Genomic DNA, 19621 nt, shown 5'->3' on the forward strand with positions numbered 1-19621 from the left:
CTACTCTGTTATCAAACAAGGCTTTCACTTTTAACAGTAGTAAAATGCTGAGTTAACATTTCTAGTTAAAAGCAGCATTGGCAATTCTGTTTTGTATTGGTTTATTCCACCATTACTGTATAAGCAAATGATAAAACCTTATTGTAAAGTGGTACTCTTTATCTTTTATTCATACGTTTGAAAAAGAAATTCAGTTCTTGCATTATCTTCATAAATTCCCAATGAGAGGGTTGGCACTCACAGTCATCATGTGGTAACAGACTCCTCCTCCTGCTGCATGCTTAATCCCTGACATCCTTTAATACCGAGGCAGACTGGCCAGTGGCCTGTTGCTGAGCAGAGCTCCGTGATCACAAAATCAAGCTGAGACAAGGTGAGCAGCTTGGATGGGTTGAGCTTCATGGGTCTAAAACATGTGCAGAAGAGTCAACTTATTCTAATGTATTGTTTGTCTGTACTCTTGTCTCTCATTTTAAATGTTACATTAATTCACATGAACCTGATGGACATTTGCCATGTATAATTTGAAGTTGTCTTTGTATCCTTTGGTGAAAACCACTTTCTCGATGCAAACATTTCTCTGGGTTGTTTTACAACTGAACCGACAGGGGTGTGTTCAACTTATTACTTTTGTGTCTGGCTTCAGGAATGGAGGGGAACCAGTTTAAGGAGTCAGTTATAAAGCCCGGAAATTAAAGCCTGTGAACAACATATGTGGCTCTTTGCAAGTGTAAGAATTCTCTTCTCCATGTTTTTGTGTTGCTGTGTCTCCCTCAGATAAAACATGGCCTCCTCTGAGGATACAGGAAGTACTCTAACACCTGTGGATTTTATCCAGCTGCAAGAATACATGCAATGTAAGTGTCACTATTTGAATATTTTAATAATCAGAAGTGATGTTAGACTGTTTTAAGATGTAAACAATGAGTCACCCCCACAAAAAAATATTTTAATGTGTACTGGTATGAATATAAACATTAGCAGGGGTTGCGTATTACAGAAGTTTTTTTTTTTTTCAAACTACGGATAGAATGGAAATTTTAGTAAAGCAATTGACTTTTTTTTTTTTTTTTTTACTTATATTTTTGCAGACAGCAATTTGAAGGTGAAAGACGTTATCAAGGAGTTTCAAAGTGGAGGCAGGCTGGCCCAGCACAGCTCTGGAGAGGTTAGTTATACAGATCGGCTTTTCTTTCACAACAATATGTGCAGCCCCCTCAGTGTCATGATGCCTTTGTTTGATTTTTTTTTTTTTTTTTTTTGGGCCAGTATGTGGATGCAGAAGGATTGAGCCTCTTCCTCAAGACTTATCTAGAAGTCGATGACTTTCCTGCAGATTTGTGCCAGCGCCTTTTCCGTTATTTCCAAAATGTAGAGCAGAATGGCTCCACGAAAACAACCGTGGCCAAAGGTGAATAAATAGATGGCTGATGCACATGTACACCGCAAATCTGCATCTCTGCACTCCACTTCACCTGGGGTATTTATTTTCCTCATTTCAAAAATGTATTTGTCCCATAATACTTCCCCATTCATTCCCAGTGGGACATTCAACATAAGGATTCACATCATAGTTTCCATTTGAAAAAAAAAAGCAATTCACTGAAGTAACAATTTCAACTCACCAAACATAAATTTTCATTCCATTTAGTTATCATTTATATTATTCCATAGCATTCAATATCATTCCATATGCAATCACATAGTGTAGAGAATTTCTTTGACTTGACATTTATGTTATGAATAATTTCTTTTGTTTCTGTCAGGTGGTGTGCTTCTCCGTGACATGTCCTGTTACTTCTCAGTGCTGGAGGAAGGGCAGCCACGGGAGAAGCTGGAATGTTGGTTACCTTCTAAATGTTTTGCTATGCATTTCATCTTGTGAGAAATAATGTTTTTTTTTTTGTGTGTGTGTTTTCAGTTACTTTTAAACTTTATGACAAAGATGGTAATGGACACTTGGATAGCGCTGTAAGTTTTTCTAATCACAATCTATGTGCTCTGTAAAAACTGTTCCAATTAATGGACTCTTTAAGAAACACAAATGTTTTTGTTTTTTTTGTTTCTCCGTCAGGAAGTGGATCGGATCATCACACAGATGATGCGAGCGGCTGATTACCTCGGCTGGGACGTGACTGAGCTCAGAACTGTAGGAGCACTCTTTTTGTTACATAGGGCTAATTCGATGACTGGACACAGAGGTCACTTTCCCTAAGCAAAAAATATTCACGGTTGTGTTTGCAAGCTGTCATACTGTATGTCGATGATACAAAAGTAAAACATTTCAGGGTACCACCCTAGTCAAAAGCCATTGACGCAAAACATTTTTTCCGCGTGTGTCTAGGTGCTCAAGGACATGATGACAGCAATTGATGTGGATGCCAGCGGTACTGTCACACTGGAGGAATGGCTGAAGGGAGGCATGAACAATGTGCCTTTACTTGTTCTACTTGGACTGAAGGTAAACCAAAACATGGCTCATTCCTGACCTTGCGACAATTCCCCTGTCTTTTTATTCCTCCTCCGCAAAGCAGCAGCGCTTCCTTAAGTGTTTGCTTCCCCACCCATAGGTGCCGCAAAGGGATGGGCAGCATATTTGGAGAATGAAGAATTTTAACAAACCGGCCTACTGTTGTGTGTGTCAGAGCATGCTGCTCGGTCTCAGGAAGCAGGGACTCTGTTGCACCCGTAAGAGCACCAAGACTCTACAAAATGGGACGCAAAATAGAATGCGAGACAATGTTAGTTATTTCAGTTCGTTGGAGTCCCGGGGAAGAACCAAATTATTATTTTGAACTGAAAAAGTTGGGGGAAATCCTTCTATTGAAAATTAAGTGTGTTTTTTTGTTTTTTTTTTCTTTTTTCAATAATAGTTTTGATGTTCTCTACCCTCAGGTTGCAAGTATACTGCCCACAGTCATTGTTCCAACAAGAACGTTGAACCTTGTGCTCCTACTTTTGTCAAAAAAAAACAGGAACTGAGGGTGAGAAGCCTGAGAACTATTTCGTTCCTCGAACTTTGCTTTTAAATATCGTTTACCACCCAAAAGTATTTTCATGGCCACCCTAAATAAATATTCACATCACACATACATACAAAGTTGAATGAAGATAAAGTCATCAACATTTTGCCTCAGGTGCCATCTCACGACTGGGTCAGATCCGACCGCAGCGCCAAGTGTCAAGTTTGCAAAAGGAAGATTAAAACTTTAGCTGGAAGACGTTGTGTATGGTGCCATCAGATGGTGAGAAAATGTGACTGGATTATAAAGAATAACAACAATACAAACACGGCTGTGTTTTCTTTTAAGCGCCATGATGAGTGCGTCTATACTGGACTGTCCACCTGCAGCTGTGGGGCATTGAAAGATCATATCCTCCCACCATGGGCCATCTATGCTCATTCCAAGGTAGAACGCCAAACTCTGGTACATTGTATTCCTGCATAGTTAAGTTCATTGTTTGTCTTGTGTTTCCTCAAGGAACAGGACACCGATCTGTTGAACGTGACTCCTGATGGGAACATCTTACAGGTTACGTGTCATCACCTTTTTTCATACGTGTCCTGCACATATCACTTAATGAAGGAATTAAAAAACTCTTGTATAAGAATGGCAAGACCATTTTGAAACATATGTAAAGATTGAGAAATGTTTTTTTTCCTCAGATTGTCCCAATTCCTGACATTCACCCACTACTGGTATTCGTAAACCCAAAAAGTGGAGGAAACCAGGGTGAAAGGTGAGTTCACATCAGGTATATTCAGATGGTAGCAATTATTTTGACCATTTGATGGAATTCCCCTTTTCATATCATGCAGAGCGACACAAACAACACAGTTAGGAACACTTCCAAAATGTGTTCATTCTATTATGTTCCTCTACAGAGTTCTCTGTAAATTTCAGTACCTGCTGAATCCACGTCAAGTGTACAACCTTTCAAATGGAGGTCCCACCCCTGGGTAAAAAACATGCTTCCATGTCACAATTGTGTGTACTTTTCTTAACAATATATATTTTTTTCAGACTCCATTTCTTCCGCAAGCTTCCCGACTACAGGATCTTGGCATGCGGAGGAGATGGCACAGCTGGGTGGATTTTGGATGCTATCGGTGCAGTAATATTTGCTTTAGAAGACGTTTCGCATGTGTGATCATAAAGAATGCACGTTCTTGTGTTTTCAGACAAAGCTGACCTCCAGGTGAATCCGCAAGTAGCAATCCTGCCCTTGGGTACCGGCAATGACCTGGCTCGCTGTCTGCGCTGGGGTGGAGGTAAAAACGTCAAACTCAGGCAAACATTGATTCATATGCAATTTTACCGGTCATGCATATTTCCTGCTTATCTTCTAAGGCTATGACGGGTCCGATCTGAGAGAGATTCTGAAGGATATTGAGTCAAGTGAGCTGATTCAAATGGACCGCTGGAGCATTCAGGTGACACCAGATGATCCTAAACAAGTGGGAGACTCTGTGCCCTACCAGATCATCAATAACTACTTCTCAGTAGGATCGGTGAGTTATACTAGTGTTGCAATATCTGAACTTGAGTTGTAAGCTGGATTTTTTTTTTTTTGGTCTTCTCATTGAGCAGGATGCTTCTGTTGCTCATCGTTTCCATTCCATGAGAGAAAAATGCCCTCAAAAGTTCAACAGCAGGTGAGGATGATGGACTGAGTATTGGTTAAAAAAAATATCCGTGATGTGGCAAGTTCCCGTGTCACTGTTTGCTATACTTAATAAAACACTTTTTCTTCTAATGTTGGAAAGAATGAAAAACAAGCTTTGGTATTTGGAGTTTGCCACATCTGAGACCCTTTGTTCGTCTTGCAAGAACTTCACAGAGTGTCTCACCATTGAGGTGAAAGTTTTTCTGACAGCCATGTGACCTTTTTAGATAGCACTATTCATTCATTCATTCTTTGTTGAACAGTGCTGTGGTAAAAGTCTGGACCTGAGCACCACGTCGCTCTCGTGCATCGCTGTCCTCAACATACCCAGCATCTACGGAGGCTCCAACCTGTGGGGCGAGTCCAGTAATCCAGATGGTCCACCACGTGTGCAAAGCGATGAAGTCATTACTGATCCAGAAGTTCTTAAGACAACAGTACAAGGTGGGTTTGTTTTACATTACCATTCTAAAACTGTTTCAAGAGACTTTTCGACTTGAAATCTTTACAGACATGACCGATAAGCGTCTGGAGGTGGTAGGCTTGGAAGGGATGATAGAAATGGGTCAGATCTACACTGGACTGAAGAGTGCCGGGCACCGATTGGCACAGGCGTCCCAAATTACAATAAGGTGGTGTGCTTTTATTCTTAACACGTAAATAATTGCTTTAAACTAGAACAATTAATTAACCTTGCCACTCCTGCCTCGCTAAAATAGGACATTGAAAACCCTGCCCATGCAAATTGACGGAGAGCCGTGGTTGCAACCTCCTTGTACAGTAAGTCTATTTTCATAGTCACTCCTAAATTCACTGGGATAGAATGTGCAAAATATGAAGCTTTGTAATGTAATCATGTGTTTGTGCATTTATTTTAATAGTAGTGTGGTCAAATAATGTAATATCAAACTAAATTACAAACTCCAGCAGTGTAATAGAGGCCATCGCAAATAAATGGATAAATAACAAATCTGAAAATAAGTCATTGGTTAATTTTTTTTAAAATTGCATATATTTTATTAGCCACCAGGGTGCGACATACACCTCATTTCAGGCATTTCCTTACACTCAAATACATTCCGATTCAGGGTCAAAGGAATCGCGCATTTACTTTGATTGATAAGAACATCAATCAACATTTAATAATTGTGACTATTTTGACTGCTTTATCACACAAGTGAGCAATACGTTTGGGATAAAAAGCATCCACCGTGTGCCGTTTATAGCCTAGTACATCATGTATCATTCCAAACAATTTACTTTTTGACTCAACCCAAGCCACCTGTTGTATTCCTTTATTCCAGATCCACATAACTCACAAGAACCAAGCTAACATGTTAATGGGTCCACCGGCAAAGCCATCCGGTTTCTTCAACTTCAAGTAGAAACTATTTTTGTTTCCACAGAGGGACCCTGGATGGCAGTATTCCATAAACAACGCAGAGATACTCTGTGTTCTTTTAGATAACATTTTATGTCTGCTTTCTTTCCCTGATTTTCTAAACTGTTGCAATTGTGTTAGTACTAGTAAGGATTGTTGGCAATTTTAAACAATGCAACCTTTTGTTGTGATTGAAATACATTTTCTCAACACAAGCACATGGAAAAAGTACATTTACATGTGGCTGTATGTTTAAATCGATATTTTATTGGGTTTTATAGCTTTCGAATGACATACTTACTTGCACTTAATGTATTGTATAATTATATTTATTTATGTATTTTAATTGACAGAATGGGGGAAATTGTTAAATGACCTTAACTCAGTGGACCTTTTGGTGTGATGCTACTGTTATCTTACCCTGTGTTCTTGTCTCCCATGTTTTGCTTTTCTTTTTTCAGCCAGGCAATATCTGAAAAGATTAAAATGAAGTAAATATGTAGCTCTTGGTTTTAAACACTATTTATACACATGCTTGTGAATTATGTTTCCCTTTCATGTGGCCTGCCAATTGAATATCTTAATGCTTATCTCTCCTGGCAGAATTTCAGGAGACGTGCTTGGCAGAATGCATGGGTGGGGAAGGAGGACTAATCCAGAGTTAGTGAGGAAAAGAAGCATGGAGGAGGATTAATCCGAAGTAAATGAGAGGGAAAAGTGGAACTTTACGTGGGAGGTTTAAAAAATTTAAGAGCCTAACTATAGGAGCCGACGTTTTAAATGGGAGCATACATGTTTGTCAAACTATAGAAAACAATGCGTTCTCCTCAAACATTGGTGTCTGCTCAATTAGAATTGATGTCATTAAATATTGGGGAATATAAATGTATCATTAAAATTCACTTGCATGATCAGAGAAACATTACACACTGATCTTCATATTTATAAGTTCATTAGTAAAACAATTTCTTCTCACACTGAACAATCACTCGCACCCTAAAGAGAAACTGGATCGCACCCTGGCATCTCCTGAGGGTTCAAGTGCGCTTTGTATTAACTGCTTGGGACTGATAAGTTATGACATTAACTCATGCTTCAATTGTTGCTGACAAACGGGCATTTACAGCTGGGGCAGTGCCGTCCATTATGCAACAGTGTACGACAATGCAATTAAGCATCTCTTTAATTGGGGAGTATATCACTTAGTGCAATCAAGTGGGGGGGGGGGGTTCTGCGTGTGTGAAATGTCTGATATAAAAAGTCTTATCTTCTTGCAAACAGTCCTATTTTTACTGACGTCCATTAATAGTCCCACGTGAGCAGCAAGTTAGTGCTTTATATTTAGACCGCGAAGCGCATGGGCGTTTGCGTCAGTGGAATCCCGTGAATGCGTCACTCATATGACGTCTGTGGCGATTGCTACATGATTGGCTGTGAACCGGAAACCAGCCCTCCTCTCTACCACCGTTTTAGGCACGGTCCCGCCTTGTAGTCTCCACAGCGTGATAAAACAAGCTGCACATGGTGCGTCCCGCGTCGATCTGAACTGATGCGTGTGTGCGTGAGTGTGTGCGCGCGCGCTTGTGTGAGTGGGCGTGTGCATCAGCGGGGCCTATAAAGTTTATACTTGGAATACATGACCAACATCAGAATTTGGATATTTACGTGAATCAGGTTAGTGTTTGATATATATCACTTGTAATAGTGCTGTTTGCTTCATATTATTCATATTTTATACCAAAGATGATATATGACTATAAAAAAAAATCCCCTCCAAAAAACAAAACATCATGGTCCTCATGCAGATGAAGTACGATTTGAAGTAAATTAGTCTTTCTCTCAAATGGAATGATGCTATTGATTATGCAGTATGTGTTTGCAGAGTTTAGGGAAGCCTTTTTCACAAAGTTCCCTTTAAAGTGAGTCTAAGCCCAAGTCTAAATTGCAAAAGCCACGTTTTAACCTTCAAACCACATGACTTTCCTATACTGTCCTCACCATGTCCCAAATCGATCCCCAAACACACACCTGTGCAAGTACGTGCATAACCAGGCTTTGCCACCTTTCTCACTTCAGATGGCACTGGGCCCTTCCTGTAATACAATCTGCAGCACTCCCTGGTTTAGTCCCTGTGAAAGAGGGTTGCCCTCCACTCAAGGAGTTCTTAAGAACATGACCAGCCAGTAACACAATATCTGACAGCATCAGACGGCTCCACCGGGCCAACGTCTACACTTTCTAAAGAAGGCTGAGATGCCTTGAAGCCAAGAAGGCATAATGGGAAATAAGGCATTCAAGGGGGTAATAAAGGAAACAGAAGGCGGGTTAGGATTACTGACTATAAGGAAAACCTAGTGGACTCTACGGACAAACAAAGCGGGATCTGGTTTCAAAACAAAATTTTCCCATAGGAAATAATGGAAGCAGAAATAATCTTTTCCAGGCTCAAGTGTCACATTTGTTGAACCAACTGTTCAGGAAATGTCTTAAGTAACAATTGGATACAAGTAGTAACAATTGGGTACGAGTATAAAATTAAGTTTGCTACTGTTAATATTCTGACATAAAAGCAAGAGTTTGGGGTCATACTTATATTTGTTGTCATTACGACTACACCAATACCATCAACTGTGTATAATCCGTACTGGGGACATTGTAATTTCCTAGGGATGTTGTAGAACCGATCATATGAAAATGCAAACACTTGTAGAGATAAATAGAAAAAAACATTTTCATGTTGATATTCATCCATTTCCTACCTTGTTACATGATTGTCTCTAAATGTGAAAATCATGATCAACGTCATCACATGGACAAATAACATTATTTATGACTACTAGCATGAGATTAAATGTAATTTGAGCATATTTGCTATTTAAGAAGTGTATATAAGTACCAAGTCACTTATAGCGACACTGACACCTCACGTATGCAGGCACTGACCTGTATTTGAGTGATTTAGGGCCAAACTCCTCTGACGTTGTAACTAAGATGCTTGTGCGGCAGTTTTGCGTATGCAACTTTTTTAAAGCACGACCACACCAGACTTGTCTTACCCTTGAGTTCTGTTCGAGTGCTAACTGATGTCATTGTGTGCCCCAGCGATGCCCTGTGTACAAACACAGCACGTATCCCTGACCCATGACACCCACTTTGGCTCTGACCTCTTAAACCCTGACCCGGGCGCCAAGTTGGCGATGGACATCGGTAGCCAGAAGGAGCAGCTGTCCACGTCGTTGTTACCCAGCATCAATACCTTAGTGGGAAGCGGCTACATAGGGGAGTTTGATGCTTTTTCCTGCAAGATTCCCGCCTCGGCTTCCACGTCTACTCTATCGTTTGGCCAGAGTTCAGTCGCTGAAAGTTTGGACTGCCAAATGCAGAACCAAGCCTATAAACTGGATGACCTCCAAGTGTATGGCTGTTACCCAGGCTCATTTACACTCAGTTGCATCGATGAGACTCTGTCGTCCTGCGGCTCTGACTACTACGGCAGTCCAGGCTATCCTGCCGCTTCCCCCCCAGCAACGGGCTTTCAGACACTCTGTGCACCTCTATGGGATTCCACTTTTAGCGCCTACAACTCAGCACCTCAAGCTGATAAACAGCCCTCGTTTTTCCCCTTCAGCCCCGCACCGGAGCAGCACTCTCCCGTGCTGCCCCACCAGGATGCTCCATTCGGTCAGGACGATGCTTTTTTCATGTCTCCTCAGCAGCAAGTGTCTTCGCTCCTTTGCCCCGTTATGTCTATAGAGCACGGCGCCAGGCTCGTGGAGGGCTCTGCCAAAATCCACAACCCGGCTCTGAGCGAGGGCCGCTGTGCCGTGTGTGGAGACAATGCATCCTGTCAGCACTACGGAGTCCGTACTTGTGAAGGCTGCAAAGGTTTCTTCAAAGTGAGTGGAAGGAAGATAATAGATTGTTTTTATATTCAATTATAAACACCTTCAAAACTACTAAAAGGGAAGCGATAACTAAAACCATAATAAAATATATATATACTAATAAAATAAAAATATAATTAAAAAAACACATAAAAAATAAATAATAAATAAAAGAAAAAAAAAAATTCTCCATATGTACATTTTTATTGACTGATTGACACAATTCATCTCCCAGTCCGTTCTGAATACTCCGAGGTGACCACATATGGTTCCTTGCCTAATAAAGGGCTACTATTTTTCCTGTAATTTTAGCATGATAAACAATCCATCTGTAGTTATTTATACAATTTTTTCTTTTTTTCCCTGACAGCGAACTGTGCAGAAAAATGCAAAATATGTTTGCTTGGCTAACAAAGACTGCCCAGTGGACAAGAGGAGGAGGAACCGCTGTCAGTTCTGCCGTTTCCAAAAATGCCTTACAGTGGGAATGGTTAAAGAAGGTAACGTAACGTCATCCTCGCTTGGACTTTTCACTGACTAACGCATGATGATGGCCAAACCATGGTTTGTAATGACAATCTTGTGAAACCAAAGCTTGGAATGAAAGACACATGTTAGATGAGATTTACAATGCCAGCTGCAGAAAGAAATGGATATACTCTAGCAGCTGTTTTTTTTTCCAAGTGTCTAGTGCAGCCATGTGAAGGACACATGCACGCGCTTGAAGTCTTCCTCTCATCCTTTATGTCTCTAGTTGTTCGGACAGACAGCCTGAAAGGTCGCCGAGGGCGTCTGCCATCCAAGCCCAAGACTGTAGCCGAGGGTTCCTCCACCACCCCCAGTGTCAACATCATTTCCTTGCTAGTACGTGCGCATTTAGATTCCAACCCGAGTATCGGCAAGCTTGACTACTCCAAGGTAAGTGCTCATGTCTTGCTGCTCTCTCTGGTTGCTATTTTGCATGCAGGGCCATTTCATAAAATTAAGTAAAATTAAATAAATAAATATGTTATATATGTGTACATTTGCCTCCTCTTTCTCCTCAGTACCAGGAAACCGTGGACAAGGTATCGGAGAAGGAGGATGCTGGTGACATCCAGCAGTTCTATGACCTACTAACCGGCTCATTGGAGGTCATAAAAACCTGGGCTGAAACCATCCCGGCATTCTCTGACTTTTGCACAGAGGACCAGCAGCTACTTCTTGAGTCTGCCTTTGTTGAGTTGTTCATCCTACGCCTGGCATACAGGTTGGTTGCATTTAAGAATCGATGTAGCTTTTTGTATTATTACTTGAGCTGGAGGATGAATCCGATTCAGAGCGACGTTGCAAGAAATGAATCCAAGTATAATGAATGTAGCACTGTTTAATACATTATATCATTTCATTCCAATGACTTTCAATTTTCCAGATCCAATCCAGAAAAGCACAAACTGATCTTCTGTAACGGCGTGGTCCTCCACCGACTGCAGTGTGTTCGTAGTTTCGGGGACTGGATCGACTCCATCATGGATTTCTCACAGAGCCTTCACCGAATGAACTTAGACGTCTCTCTGTTTGCGTGCCTTTCAGCCCTCGTCATCATCACCGGTTCGGCCGTTTCTTTCCTTTTCACACTCATTGCTTATATGCCACAATGGTGTTTCTCATGCCGTGACGTCTTTGACTCTTAGATCGGCACGGCCTCAAAGAACCCAAACGTGTTGAAGACTTCCAGACCAACCTCATCTCATCTTTAAGGGCGCACGTGAATGGAAACCGATCGGAAGTGAGCCGAACCCAACCCGGTTATCTCTCTCGGCTTCTGGGTAAGCTCCCGGATCTCAGGACTCTTTGCACACAGGGCCTGCAGCGCATATTCTACCTAAAACTGGAGAACCTTGTCCCCCCTCCACCTATTGTGGAGAAAATCTTTATGGATATCCTCCCATTCTGAATCCAAATGAACTCATAAGGAGATGGGAACGCACCTTATATGATTTTTGTTCTTTTGCTGGTGCTAAAAAGCACTTTACTTGTCAACTAATATATGGGACCTTATCTACAGCGGCAAGCTTTAAAGATGCATGCAGAATCTTTACGGAACCGTAGTGGTGTAATATAGCAACCAAGCACTCTGGAGAAATAATGTCCAGTGTGAGACGTCTTCATGGATGTGTTTGGGTACTACGAAGAGAGCTGAACTGATATTAGTGGTCATATATTTTGTGTGCATATAAAAAGACTTTATTGCTGTGCTAAATGTGTAAATGTTGCCATGCTATGCAACTCAAAACAATGTTAGCATTGCAGTGTCAGTGATGGTAGCTAAAAGCCAAGACACAATTTGCTCAAGAGGTTTCTTGGTCTGTTGGTTCCACTCAAGAAACACAACCAGATTAACCTGTTACAGAATCAAGAGAGACACACAACAATGGTTGCGGAAATGTTCTTTCACCTCTTTTGAGAAAACAGTAACAATCCTTATAGCCTTAAATGAAAGAAAATGTTTGGTCATTACTTTCTTGTTGCTGTTTCTAACATCTTTTAAAAATCTATATAGTTTACACGCAATGAGTAGTGAGGGGAAAAAAGTGCCTTTGCAAGAACTCCTCAACTCCTAAACTGATGTGACCCAATGTCAGTGTCATTCCTACGATGACAAATTTGAATTTAGCCATCACTATAAAAGCTTTTGACAAAAAAAAGTGCCTCAAGCATATGAAAGTGTGAGTGTATCGAGGAAGGAGGGGTGCTTTACAGTGTTGTGGTTCACAAATGAATTTGTGCGTGATTCGAAAGACTTACAATTTGAATGTGAGGATCATGCATGGTCAAATATTTCTTTTTTTTTTTTTTTTAACTTGTTGCTCCTGAAACTGCTCCAATCAATGCTTTTCTGCATGTGTGTGTCTGATTAATGTCTTTCACACCATTCTGTTATGTGGTCCTTTCTTATTATTTGACCATGCAAATATCTTGAAAAATGTCCCCGAGATGTTGGGAGAAAACTGTGGACAGCTGAGATCTTTATAAATACTGCTCAAGCCGATACAATAGACTTTCTTCTACATTCACAGAGAAAAGTGATTTTCATGATGCAAAAGTAATCACACGGAGTAGATTTGATAATAAATTCTGAAAATGTGTTACTGAGTGTTTTTATTTGAATCGATTCTCGTGATCATCTCGATCACTTTTGCACGTGTTCTTGAAATTACAGTCACTTTAAGAAACCTGACATAACTTCAAGCATTGTGTCAGAAAAAATATTTACATTTATGTTTCTAATTTTCATCGTGTTATGTGTGTCGGTGGATGTCGTCAGGCTTAACTCTGTGAAATCAGTTGTCATTTTTTAAATGTATTTGTTAAACAGAAGAAGACACTGTGTTGCTGTTCCCAGCCACGCGACACTTGATCCTACGGGTCGCTGCCATATGGTCGTCTGAGCTTTGCTTCTGGCAGACTGAATGGAAACAGCGTAGACATGAAAAATAGATTGCACTGAGTTTTCTTCTCTTCTTTATCAAACCAAAGCGAACCCTCAGTCATCAATTGGTGAATTGAATATTGGTAGTTGAAAGTTTGCCGCTTCAGATTTGTCAGATCACCCCATACGGTGTTTGAAAAGCTGAAGGCAATGTCTTTCATACCAAACTCATTCTCTTGAGGACTGGATTGTCCATATTGCTCTCTTCAAAGACACACATACACACGTTAGGTTTTTTTCTTTTTTTCCTTACTCATGTCATCTGGATTTGTTCCCTGCCTCTGAACTTAAGATCTCTGCTCTGACATACAACACTCAGCATTGGTGGACTGGAATTATGTTCACACCCAATATATGTGTGCATGATGCATGCATGTGACTTGTTTATGTGACTTGGCTGTCATAGTGATATATATACATGTACATATGTGTATATATATATATATATATATATATATATATATATATATATATATATATATATATATATATATATATATATATATATATATATATATACATGTACATATGTGTGTATATATATATATATATATATATATATATATATATATATATATATATATATATATATATATATATATATATATATATATATATATATATATATATATCGTATATCATATATCATATCTATATTTCTTGACTCTACATGTGAGGGAGTGCTGGTTCCCCATTTTGCAATAAGGCTTGTGTTATTTTATCATCCATATATCTCACACAGTGGCAGGATGTGAAATTATGATGACAACAAATATTAAGCTATATTTCACTTGGATGAATCTTACATTTACATGTTAATCAATGATTGCATAGTTTGCTTTAATCCCATTAAAGCACATGGAGCATTTTATGACATAATTCAAAATTCAGTATTGTAGGTCAAAAAAATGGATTGTTTTTTTATTGTCACTTGTTGCTAAGCAGATTTCCATAAAGCACATTTAGGATCCACAAACAAGAGAAAAGACAGGAATATTAAGAAGCAGTTTGTATTTACATCATCTTAAATATAAAACGCTTTTGTCATCACTACAGCCTCTCTAGATAAACATTATCTTTGAATTCATCTCAAATGACAGCAAAGCAAATCCCATGAATTAACATGGAAGAGACTGTCAATATCGTCGCAGTGGGAAGAAAGCTAATAGCTTTGTTTGTGTGTATGTTGCACCTGTCATTTATTGATGGACTGAGCTGCAAATAACTTCAGGGAATCTGCTTTGTATTCTGTGGGGACATCTCGGCATTGAATAATTCCTTTTTCATTCCTACTTCTGTCAAACCTACAATCAAGCTTGCATGTTTTGATGAACTTTTAATTACCACACCATATAGATTTATACACCTATATATTTGTACATAGGCTATGCGCTCACCAGTTTGAAGTGTGGGTGTGTTAATGAGTGTGGAAAACCCTCCGTGAGTTTATTTATAGCTGGCCATTGTTGAGCCCATAGAAACATCTGTAATTTGATCTGGCCTCTCCCACCGAGAGAGTCTGCTGATAAACGACTTGGCAGACGTCACTGGCCATGCCGCCCCTGTGCGACGAGCTCGGCCGGGCCCGCATCGCCAGCTAAATCTCTTTTCCTCCCCCCATGTATTAACTTCTAAGTGAATTATCATTTTTAAGTAGAGGATAGGTTGCTGCTAGGGATCTGTTTGCACCTCGTCGATTAAATGGCTTTTGTCTTTGGTGTAAATTTAAGGGCTGCTGCTATGCTATATTGTTGCTTTGTATATGCCACAAGATGCCTGCTGTCTTTTTTGTTTAAAAAAAAAAAAGCTTTTTCAGATTGTAATGCCATAGAGGCTTGAGACAAGATTAAAAAAAAAAAGGATGAAAAGGATATCACTGTGTTTATCTGCGCTTCTCACTATGATGGAAACTTCTCTCTGCTCAGCCAAAAAACATGAGAATGTTACAATTATAAAATGAGATTGACAGGACAGATTGTGTTGCACTGGCGGATGACAGTTCCTGGCCTAGAAGTTATTCACAGCAAAGCCCCCTCACCAACACTAATATACACACACACACACTTCAGAGAGCCCCCAACACAAGGATCAAGTGCAGTACAAGGGTGGAAGGAGGGGTTCAAGGTCAGAACAAACACATAGTGTACCAAACAGCACTGACGATTGTCGTCTGAGGGATAAAACAAACACCAGCGTAAATCCAAAATTTAGACGCTCCCCTAGAATGGATATAAAGCATTTAAAGTGCACATTTACATATCTCTTCGCAGCCGTGTATTCTTTTTCCTTCTTCTCGAATGGTGTTGGAAGCGACGACGTGTTGAACAAGTCCTTGGAAACAAGAGCAGCTGTTAAAAATAGTGGTGTAAATATTTTGGGTCAAAAAGTCTCCCATACTAGCGGCTATATGAATTTGAATTATACATTCGCACCAGTTTGTTCACCGGCATCTGTGCTCCTTGGTCTTATGTTACTTGGAGTTGTAAGTGTGGAGTTCTTGCAACTCCACTGCCTTCACAGCTATCAGACTCGAGTTCAGTTATCCTGATACATATTTAGTGCATCGTTTTGTATAGTGCATAACTTTATTTGTATTACCATGTGTGGTATTTTGTACACGTCAGTAACCCGACACATATGATGGTGTTAGACATGCAATCAAAAGGTAATATATTTATAGAAGCTGTCTGGCAAAGACATACATTTAAAAAAACACTTAAAATAAAACTTGAAACTTAACTTGTTGGTCATGTGTACTTTCCGGATGAGTAAACGACAATTAGTGTGGAAATATTCACTGCAACAGAAACAACAATTATCATAACATTTGAAACAGTATTTCAAGTTCAGTTCAACAACAACAAAAATCAATTTGATGATTGAAGTTTTGGATTTTTTTCAGATTTAATAACAAATTAAGTGTAACTTTTAAATAATGTAGTCTTAACATTTTCCACACCAATTCTTTTTGATGTGTTCTACAAAAGAGAACATCCATCTACACTGAAGCCATTTTGTAACGATGTGATTAAGGGAGGCTCCCCAAATTCCTTAAACAGAGTGTTACATAAGTGGACTGGCAAGACTGGGATCACAAGGTGCTGGCAGCAAACTCAGTGGGCGGATGGATGTCAGAGAAAGTAAGTCTGCAACCCATCAGATTCCATCGCATTAGAAGTTTATTTTTAAACCAATATCAGTCTCAAGCAGCGCTTCCGTCCATTCGTATTAATAAAGGACTGACTCACATTCATCTACTGGACATCATGTGACCCACAGCACCTTAAATTAGTAAGCAGTCTGACCAAAAGAAGCATGTTTAGAATTTGTTCACACTTGGAAAAAACGTTTCCCATTGAAATGAATGGAAATAGAATCAATCTGTTCCACTGCAGAGCAATTTTAGTATACGTGGGTGTAGGACGATGCTCTTGAGAATCTCATCTAACAAAGAGCTCTCTGAGGCAAAGTTTTCCGGTCTTCTTTATAGGCACAATTGGTTCTTCAGTCACTTCTCTTCTGTATAACAGGGAAATGATGCACAAAGGTAAAAAAAAAAAGCAGAACACAGACTCTGTTCTGCATTTTCATGCATAAAATGGAGGCCAGTACTGAGAAATATTGCCCTTGAATCTAACATTATGAATGAACAAATGATACACAACAAATTCGGAATAGAAAAACACACCCTTTTATTTGTGCTGTGACTATTCTGATGTTGTGTCACATAACAGATCATGACGCTTGCTATGACGTTATACAAATATTTTCCGCATTCTTATTGAACTGATGATGTCCTCTTTTAACAAAATGCTTTTCACTTCCTTATTCCCCTTTAACCACTTCCCTTTTGCTTGACAGTCGTAGCATGAAGCAAGGGCCACAATGCTTACAATTCATATAACAAATGTTTTTTGGCTTTCTTAAAATAATGTTGATTGTATTGCAGCTATAGAAGGGATCGCTTGGAGCTGCGGCAGTTCAACGTGTGACAGGTTAGTAAATGTTTACTGTTGTGCACTCAGCGGATTGTACTACTTAAATATTTGACCCGCTGGTGTAGCTAATATTTGAAGTACTCATCATGAGAGTATGCAAGGCAGTCTGTGTATGTGTACAAGATGTTCTGGGCTACTGAAATGTATGGGAATGGTTGTTTGTTCTCATGCCCCCTGAGATTGAATGATAACAAGTTTGAAACTATCTTCCAAATAAAACTGGGATTGGCTCCAGCTCACTGGCGACCCTACTGAGGGTAAGCAGGACAGAATATTGATGTCTTGGCATTCATGAAGGTCTCAGAATTCATATAGCGGCCTAAGATGAAATTTTTTCAAATGTAACTTCAATCCTTATGTTTAGTCAGTATTGCATGATTGCTGCTCATTTGTTAAATTATGATCATATTTTAAATTATGATTATTATTCCACATCTGCAGACTGGTGAGGTGAGATGGAGGCAGCATACAGAGACCTTTACCAGGAGTTTCTTCGTCTGAGATCTCTTTGTCTTAGGCAGGCGGCTCTTTTGCACCGTCTCATGACAACCCTACAGATGACCAAAGGTGAAAGAAAACATTCCAAATTTTGGTCTCATGAAGTGGAACCGTCATGATGACTCAGTAAAAGTGCTTGTCTGCAGGTGCTCCTAATGGAGACTTAACCGTCGAGTGTATCCAGGAAGTCGTAGCGCATTTCCAGGGAAACCCAATGAGTGCACACAAGCCTGCAGCGCAGTCTGATATGTATGCGCTCCCACAAAATGAGAGCACATCTCATATCCTGGCTGAAGATATGTCCAGTCTCAGCATGAAGGCACCTGATGGCAAAGCACAACAAAAGATGTCATTAGGACAGGACCCTTTAATAAATAAGTTTTCCAGTGATCCTCCCAGTGGAGGCGGGAGCCATCCGGACTCCAAGAGGGTAAATTAACCACGTCAGGAGACGTCACTTTTTTTTTTTTTTTTGCACCAACATGTCCTTTCTCAATTTCCTTGTAAAAATGTGCTGCATTTTCTCAGATGTCTCTTTCAGAGCGTCAGTTCCTCGGCTTTGACGTCCCGAGTATTCCAGGTAGATTTCTGATGTCAGACGTGGCGCTTCAATCTCTCGTGTGTGACTTCTGCCAGGCCGTTTTTCCGGGTCACACAACCACCAGGGGGGAGTTCCTGCAACATCTCCACAACCACGTCACCTAGTTACCATCGCCAAGGACATAAAGTTGGATTTTCTTCTTCATAAATCCTCATTCAACTCTTAAAACATGATTTATGCATAACATGGCAGTAGTGAATTTCTAAAGGTAAATTCAAACTGTTGACATAATGGTTAGGCAGGACAAATGTATAGGTGCTATATACAATAGTTAACAGGAAGGTGTTTGCAGAGTGATACTGTCACCCACTGCTGTTTTATGCATATTGCAACTGTTGGCTGAAGACATAAGCAGGTTAGCCATGTAGAGGAACTTAAGTATATTTAAGTTATTCATGCATGACTTGCATAAACAGAATTTGGAATTCTGGACCAATTAAGTGAAATGGGATTATTAACCACAGCACACTTAATGATGGATAATTTCACTTAATGTATCAGATTTCACAGCGTGCCTTGAGATTTAGATGTTACATAAGTTTCAAAGAGTAATGAGCCTCTCTGGGTTATTGCAATGGAAAAAAAACAATAACAAATTGTCACTGTGTGTGTTTGCAATCCAGCTTTCACTGGTTATCTGTCAGCTGCTCAGTGCTGTGTTGCTGAGGAGGGAACACCGAAGCTAAGAATAGCCTCAGAGAATGAAGGCGTTAATTAGCACTGGTGACAGCTGATTGATGACACTGTCTTCCTCTGCCTTCAATCCCCGTCATTCTTCCATAATCACTGTGGAAAATAATTGAAGCTTGTGTGGATATAATTGTCTTGTATTAAAATACATTCATTTGCATTATCTTCAAAGTTAAGACTTTGGCCGCTATTTTCATGAACGGTGTAAATCCTGCGTGGCGTAAGCCTGCATGGAGGCGTTCTGTTGATTATTTCGCAGAAGAGTGCAGGTTGTCGAATCTACAAGAGGGGGAGCTGCGCCGCTCGGGGTGTGGTCACAGATGACTTCCTTTCAATACCTTAAAATGCGGCAGTCTAGCATGGTAGCCTCTCGAATTCAAATAAAAATGATTCAAATTGAGTAAATAGATGGAAAATTAATTCATCCAA

General features: G+C 40.0%; 3 protein-coding genes across 3 annotated transcripts; all 3 read left to right on the plus strand.

Annotated features, from left to right (window-relative positions):
- Window positions 1-262: 262 nt before the first annotated feature.
- On the plus strand, window positions 263-6974 carry dgkab (diacylglycerol kinase, alpha b). The gene is made up of 24 exons (XM_088390079.1): window positions 263-373; window positions 778-857; window positions 1092-1168; window positions 1270-1411; window positions 1767-1841; window positions 1922-1971; window positions 2075-2149; window positions 2345-2461; window positions 2571-2688; window positions 2896-2984; window positions 3138-3245; window positions 3312-3410; window positions 3483-3533; window positions 3668-3741; window positions 3887-3961; window positions 4026-4111; window positions 4184-4273; window positions 4353-4513; window positions 4593-4657; window positions 4769-4859; window positions 4932-5112; window positions 5180-5300; window positions 5388-5448; window positions 5973-6974. Exons 2-24 carry the CDS (start codon window positions 785-787, stop codon window positions 6051-6053), a joined length of 2160 nt encoding a protein of 719 aa, XP_088246205.1. The 5' UTR covers window positions 263-373; window positions 778-784; the 3' UTR covers window positions 6054-6974.
- Window positions 6975-7538: 564 nt separating this feature from the next.
- On the plus strand, window positions 7539-13770 carry LOC148390515 (putative nuclear hormone receptor HR38). Its single transcript, XM_088390729.1, has 7 exons — window positions 7539-7723; window positions 9152-9945; window positions 10304-10433; window positions 10688-10851; window positions 10980-11182; window positions 11345-11523; window positions 11607-13770. Exons 2-7 carry the CDS (start codon window positions 9154-9156, stop codon window positions 11867-11869), a joined length of 1731 nt encoding a protein of 576 aa, XP_088246855.1. The 5' UTR covers window positions 7539-7723; window positions 9152-9153; the 3' UTR covers window positions 11870-13770.
- Window positions 13771-17223: 3453 nt separating this feature from the next.
- LOC148390516 (uncharacterized) lies at window positions 17224-19363 on the plus strand. Its single transcript, XM_088390604.1, has 4 exons — window positions 17224-17400; window positions 17845-17970; window positions 18048-18331; window positions 18430-19363. Exons 2-4 carry the CDS (start codon window positions 17859-17861, stop codon window positions 18604-18606), a joined length of 573 nt encoding a protein of 190 aa, XP_088246730.1. The 5' UTR covers window positions 17224-17400; window positions 17845-17858; the 3' UTR covers window positions 18607-19363.
- Window positions 19364-19621: the final 258 nt, after the last annotated feature.

Source organism: Syngnathus floridae, chromosome 11 (genome assembly GCF_059516105.1).
Source record: "Syngnathus floridae isolate MCC-2025c chromosome 11, RoL_Sflo_1.0, whole genome shotgun sequence".
Taxonomy (NCBI): domain Eukaryota; kingdom Metazoa; phylum Chordata; class Actinopteri; order Syngnathiformes; family Syngnathidae; genus Syngnathus; species Syngnathus floridae.

What these genes read in the sequence shown, in the direction of transcription:
- dgkab (XM_088390079.1), top strand. Translation starts at nt 785, where the DNA reads ATGGCCTCCTCTGAGGATACAGGAAGTACTCTAACACCTGTGGATTTT. An exon ending in CCCAGCACAGCTCTGGAGAG is followed by an intron (nt 1,169 to 1,269) that starts GTTAGTTATACA and finishes TTTTTGGGCCAG; the next exon opens with TATGTGGATGCAGAAGGATT. An exon ending in CTGATGGGAACATCTTACAG is followed by an intron (nt 3,534 to 3,667) that starts GTTACGTGTCAT and finishes TTTTTTCCTCAG; the next exon opens with ATTGTCCCAATTCCTGACAT.
- LOC148390515 (XM_088390729.1), top strand. Translation starts at nt 9,154, where the DNA reads ATGCCCTGTGTACAAACACAGCACGTATCCCTGACCCATGACACCCAC. An exon ending in GCTGCAAAGGTTTCTTCAAA is followed by an intron (nt 9,946 to 10,303) that starts GTGAGTGGAAGG and finishes TTTCCCTGACAG; the next exon opens with CGAACTGTGCAGAAAAATGC. An exon ending in GCAAGCTTGACTACTCCAAG is followed by an intron (nt 10,852 to 10,979) that starts GTAAGTGCTCAT and finishes CTTTCTCCTCAG; the next exon opens with TACCAGGAAACCGTGGACAA.
- LOC148390516 (XM_088390604.1), top strand. Translation starts at nt 17,859, where the DNA reads ATGGAGGCAGCATACAGAGACCTTTACCAGGAGTTTCTTCGTCTGAGA. An exon ending in AACCCTACAGATGACCAAAG is followed by an intron (nt 17,971 to 18,047) that starts GTGAAAGAAAAC and finishes GCTTGTCTGCAG; the next exon opens with GTGCTCCTAATGGAGACTTA. An exon ending in GCCATCCGGACTCCAAGAGG is followed by an intron (nt 18,332 to 18,429) that starts GTAAATTAACCA and finishes GCATTTTCTCAG; the next exon opens with ATGTCTCTTTCAGAGCGTCA.